The 5810-nt window shown below is 36.3% G+C and overlaps 1 protein-coding gene and 1 non-coding gene across 3 annotated transcripts; one reads left to right on the top strand and one right to left on the bottom strand.

The window, feature by feature from the left end:
- Positions 1-528: 528 nt before the first annotated feature.
- Positions 529-1972, bottom strand: LOC112035708 (uncharacterized). Of its 2 annotated transcripts, none has more exons than XR_010628982.1 (3): positions 1875-1972; positions 1282-1427; positions 529-849 (listed from the first exon to the last, which is right to left on the bottom strand). It is a non-coding gene; the product is annotated as an uncharacterized LOC112035708 (transcript). The 2 variants fall into 2 exon arrangements; XR_010628984.1 differs by lacking the exon at positions 1875-1972 and adding an exon at positions 1694-1712.
- Positions 1973-2076: 104 nt separating this feature from the next.
- LOC136061121 (accelerated cell death 11) lies at positions 2077-2654 on the top strand (the record flags this gene model as incomplete). The annotated part of the gene is given in 2 exon segments (XM_065773516.1): positions 2077-2399; positions 2493-2654. Coding segments are annotated over 2 exon segments (351 nt in total), but the record flags the coding sequence as incomplete, so codon positions are not given.
- Between the last annotated feature and the right edge of the window lie 3156 nt (positions 2655-5810).

Below are 5810 nucleotides of genomic sequence, written 5' to 3'. Positions count from 1 at the left end.
TCATTAAAAAAAAATTTAAAAAAGTAGCCAAAAAGGCCAGAGAAAGTGATACGTTTAAAGGTGCCATATCCTCAAGATTATTTGAACTGCAAAATAAGATTGAAATCTATAGAGGTTAGGCTCCCTGACTTTTTTTTAAAGAAATAACTTTGAACTTTCATTAAACAATAACCAAATCCACCAGAAAAAACATAAAGGAGGTGTGGAAGAACATCCTCCATCCACACCATAAAACTAGTGACATAATTAGCATGTCTAGCTAGATTATGAGCTGCAAAGTTACCATGTCTACGAGTATGTGAAATACCAATAGAATGCAAAGACCCTGCAAACACTTTTGCATCAAAAATTAAATGACCATAAGCAGCTAGAGATTCTTCCTCGCTTTTCAACAAGTTAATAATCAACTTCGAATCACCCTGACTTGATCACAATAAACAATAAACGAACCAATAGCTTATTCTCAAAAATATTCAAGTTAAATAAATTTAGAGCATCTCCAATTTATGAGTTAGTTTCTGGGATGGATTAAGCTGACACTATTCCACATATTCATTTACGGTAATAAATAGCATTGTACAAACTTGGCCATTTGCAAGCAACATACAACACCGACTCCCATAAACACTTATCATGATACACAATAACTTTGTGGAATTTGATAGAAATTCATAATTTCGACCTTATTCAAATAGATAGAAATTGATTATGTCAAATAAATCTGTCATCTAACAACTTGTGTTTACCAATCTACACCCAATTCTCTTGAAAGGAAGAGTTTGTCAATGTACAGGATTACAGGAGCTGATGCAGTAATGTAACTTTGCATTTGAATCCTTGCTGATGGCTCTGAAAGTAACATAGTGCAAATCAATACACCATTACTGATACCATAAATTTGAAAGACAAAAAACAATAATTTAAACCACACAAGCTTTGTCCATGCCACTGCCCCCATCCCCTTACTTTTTCTTTTGTTGCTTAGACAAACCTCAATTATCAAAGCAGTATCAAGGATATAAGTACAATTATTTTTTTGATTTAATAAGCCCACATCCTTACTCTCTCCTTAACAATGTAAGACAACACCCACCAGCCCCAAAGGTTTTGGAACAATCAAAAAGGTCAAATAAGTAAGATGGGTATGAATTTTTCAAAACAATTCATAAATTTCATTCAAATACTAAAAGCATTTGAATAGACATGCATTTTTTTAATGTACTTTAATGAGATTTTCAACTGAGCAATTGTATGGTTGTACAAATTAGTTCATGAACTCACCATCTTCATTGAGCTTCTGCAATAGCTGTGCCTTTGTAGGAAGGGCATACATCCCTGCTGCTACAGCTTTCCTGATAGCCCACCCATGATGGGGAGCAAATACCTGTGCATAAGCCTTAGTAGCTGGATCCTTCAGGGAATTTCCGCTGCCATACGATAATCAAGAACTGTTAACTTTGTCTATCAAATTAACCACATTACATTGATTTAAGCATCAAGATCACTCAAGTTAATATTTGTAACGGATTTCTGAATTTCTAGGCAAAAAGGAAAACTGATCATCAGTTGCTTGGTACATTAACTTTTTATGTCTAATCCCTTCCCGGATTTATAGCCATTTTGGGAAAGATATGTTTTCAAAATTAAAGCATTTTCCAACCAAGTTCAAAGCATTACTATTATCTCTACTTACTTTGAGGGAATATGAAAAGATTTTATTGTTAAATAATTTTCTATCCAGACAAACTGATATCTTCAAGAGGAAGGCATATCTATTTCCATCTTTTTGGTACCAACAACTGAGACCCTGCAGACCCATAAAAAGCAACTTAAGAAATCTATTTCCGAAGATTTAACTGAGAAAGACTACCTACCTATTGTCTCTCCCAGACCACACAGAAGCAAGCTGCAGAAGCCTTGTGCACTGGCTACAAAGTTGTACTGACAACTAAAAAATCAACGGAAGTTATAAATACAGTACATCATTAGACCTCCTTAGTTGAATCACAAAAAAGATCTTTCACCACAACCACCCCACACCCCTCCCCCCCAGACTTCTATTTATAAGCATCTTTCTTTATTAATAAATACAGTGTGAATGTACTTCTATTCCAATTCAAACAAGTGAACAACAAACAATAACAAGAAATCAAAGCAAGCAAAGAACATTGTTCTCTCATCTTTCTCGGAACACAACCAAAGTTAACCAAATGGCGGATAACCATAAGCCTCTGAGGAAAATCTCCGAGGCCTTCCAGGAGCTCGAAGCCACCGTGAATTCCCAGACCCCAGATGATGTCGAGGTCTCGTCTTTCTCTCGAGCCTGCTCTCTCATCTCGCCTCTCTTCGGTTGCTTGGGCATCGCCTTCAAGTTCGCCGAGATGGACTACGTCGCCAAGGTAAAGCTTTTGGGTTTTGAATAATATGATGTTACTGCACGAATGATTCGAAGGTTTTGGTATTAATTGATATTGATTTGGTTGTGATAACAGGTGAATGATCTGGTGGAGGCATCGAAGTCAATTGGGACATTGCAGGCTATGGTTGAGCGAGATGTAAAAGCCAACACTGTGAAGAAAGGTGGTAGTCATACCAGAAATCTCTTGCGAGTCAAACGTGGGATCGACATGGTTAAGGTTCTCTTTGAACAAATTCTAGTTACTGAGTATGTATGCCTTTACCAACAACCCCTTCACATATATTTTTTTTTTTTGGTGTATACGTATATATTATTTATAAACATAATTTATGTTCATTAGAAGTTTTTCAAAGTAAATTGCATACATCAAAATATAATTTTGATAACCAGCTTGTCCTTCTTGGTGGGGGATTTTGGAGTGTCCGTGCTTCTTAGCTCGAAACGTTTAGATTATGTAGTTACAAGACAGTATAATCAAATAGGGGAAATTTGTGGTTTCAGTTAGCTTAACTAGTAAAATCTTTGATAATTGAATACGAGATCTGAAATTTAATCCTCGTCTACATCAAAAACTGATTGGTATTTTGGTATAAAGAGCTATCATTAGAAGTGGACGTTATATGTTAAAACTATCTCAAAAAATAAGGAAAATTGTTTCTGCCAAGATATAGCAACTTGTTTAAATTAAAACTTAGGTGAAAACTCAAAGGGGGTAGCACAATTGGTCGAGTACCATGCCTTGTGAAGCGGATGTCACTAGTTAGAAACTTAGAATCCGCCCTTCTACTTCCCTTGGGGCCAAAACTTACATATCAAAAAGAAAAACGAATTGAAACTTTGATGAGTAACTTTAGAACTGATTAATTTTAGAGTTAGCCAGACTAAGAATTGGTGGAATCTAATTTTATTAGAGGCTGTAGTAGATATGAAAGAATGGTGAACAGGACAAGCCAACAAATACACCAGTGTCCATGTCAAATGGACCGGATAGATATTAGTATATGATTTGGAAGAAAATAAAGTAAGGCAGACTTGAGTAAATTTGGGTAGACTGTCTGATTTGCATAAATATCTACCTGATCATGTGATGAAACTGTTGAATGTATCAGAATTTTAAATTCTTTTTTGGGTATTTATGGTTGGATGTTAATGTGAAATGTGATTTTGAAGCTTGCAATGGTAAATATTTGACTGGTTATATAATTGTCATTACTATGATCGAATATTCAATTTTATTTTCCAAATTTGTTGTCAAAGCAGGATGAGTATGTTTGGATGGGCTCTTTTTAATTCTTCCAGTGGCTTATTTTGTTGAAAAAGTACGTCAAGTAAAAGTATAAGTGTACATAGAACAAGTGAGGCTTTAAAAAATAAGCTGGCATTTTCTGCTAATACAAACTTATAGAGTTGTTAATTTCACTGTAGAAGTATAATATTTTAAGGCTTGCAATGCTAAATATCTGATCTGGTTTTACTTGTGGTAACCATTGATTCTGATCAAACTTGCAGTACTTAATTTTTTTTACTTAAAGTGTGTATGTGTTTCTAGTAATATTATCTTGTCAAGGACTGAGGATTCTAGGAGGGGTGCACTTATGTCTCAAGGGGTACTTAAATGTATGCAAATGGATTGGGTGTGTGTTCTTTGGTTTGCTTTATGGAGGCAAGGTAAATAGTTAGGGTGAAAATCAGATATTTTGCTGGATGTCAAGGATAAAAAGATCAAGGTAATTGCCTTGTTTAAAATAATTGAGGGACAATGGAGATGAAGTATTTCCTTGGAAGGTGGTTTGGCGATCTTGCACACCTTATATCAAATTGTTTGATTTGGCAAGGGAATTTTAGGGGAATTGAAATTAAGGGATTCATTTGCAGTCCTGTTATGTGTAACGTTGTGTCCATAGGAGGGAAGTTGCTCGTTTGGAATAGTGAATCTCCCTTTGCAAAAGTCTCTCTCTCTCTAATGGTGCTTCTCCACATGAATTCTTACTTATTGATAAGAAAAGAATTAAAGAAACAAGTGAAGTTTGAAAGGCTATCATGCTTAGCTATGGTATTGGGTCAAAGTTGGATTTGGATAAACGAGGGCTTAAGGACCAATTTAAGTGCTTAGCTATGGTATTGGGTTGATTTAAGTGCTATATGGATGACTTTGGCCTTAGATAGTTCTAAGTTTCAGATCTTACATAGCAATAATAAGAGAATGACAATTTGGCTTCCAACTGAACCAATTGATTGGTAGTATTTTACAGTTAATAGAATAATTTGGTTTTTGTCAAGATCCTATTAAGCTACTGTGAGTACATGAGCTAAGCTAGGATGAGCATGAGAGGAGCTGCTAAGGTGTGGTGAGGGTGCGTGGTTGTGCTGTGCAGGCTGTACTTGCTGCATGAGCAGGCTATAGCTGCTGTGTGAGTGTAATAGTTAGATTTTACCAGGTGCTTGTTATAATTATCACGTGTAATTCTAATTGATCATATGTGCATTAGAGTGCTGTTAGGATTACTGTTAGCTGTTAGCAGCACAACTGTCTAGTAGTTACAAGTTAGTTACTGTCAGTTACAGTAGGAAATCTTAGTTGTAGTCTCAAGTTGATGTATAAAAGGACTGTATGGTGTACTGAAGAGATCATCAATGAGAATATTCAAAGTTTAGTTTCAGTTCTTCCTATACACTTCCCCCTTCTCAATCTCATCCCATCTAAGGAGGCCTGCTTCCCTCAAAGAACCACCAAATTAATTAAACATTGAGAACTTTATCAGGTTCTTAACAGTTTTACCAGAAATATAGGTAAATCATAAGTGAAGTGTTAGAGTACTCCTTTGAGGTGAGCTTGGGACAAACTTACCAAAAAAAAGAGCAACGAGTTATTATATTTTCCCCTGACCTCTTTTACGGTGGAGTGGTTTCCTTTTCTTTTTTGGGCGCTTGTGCCTTGAAAGGTTTTTAAGCTTATTCTTATGTCCTATTTGTGTACTCAGACTCGTCCATGCAATTATATTACCTACTCTCTGTGGTAGTATCATTGGACTACATGCATGCTTATTAGTTTTATTAGACTAGCATCACCAACCTACTAGGATAGTGGAAGGTGTGAGGTTAATGGTTAGCCCCTACCAATTTATCAATTCAAAGTGCCTTTTCTTATAAAAGTAAGGGGGGGGGGGGTGAGATTATAGGTTCTAGACCCCTGGGATGTGTGTGTATTTTACCTAGAAAAAAAATGAAAGATATTATCAAACCTTCCATGAAGTTTAATTTCAGTATGATCTACCACACTTGGTTTTTGTCCCACCACTTCAAGCAAAATTCAAAGTATCCTTTCCTTTTGTTGGAGTGGTGTTTTGGGGGGGGGGGGGGGGGGGGGGGGGGGGGGGGGGGGGGGGGGGGG

Source organism: Quercus suber, unplaced genomic scaffold, assembly GCF_002906115.3.
Source record: "Quercus suber isolate HL8 unplaced genomic scaffold, Cork oak 2.0 scaffold_76, whole genome shotgun sequence".
Taxonomy (NCBI): Eukaryota; Viridiplantae; Streptophyta; class Magnoliopsida; order Fagales; family Fagaceae; genus Quercus; species Quercus suber.
Note: the sequence above shows the minus strand (reverse complement) of the source record. Positions and strands in the feature narration are given on the sequence as shown.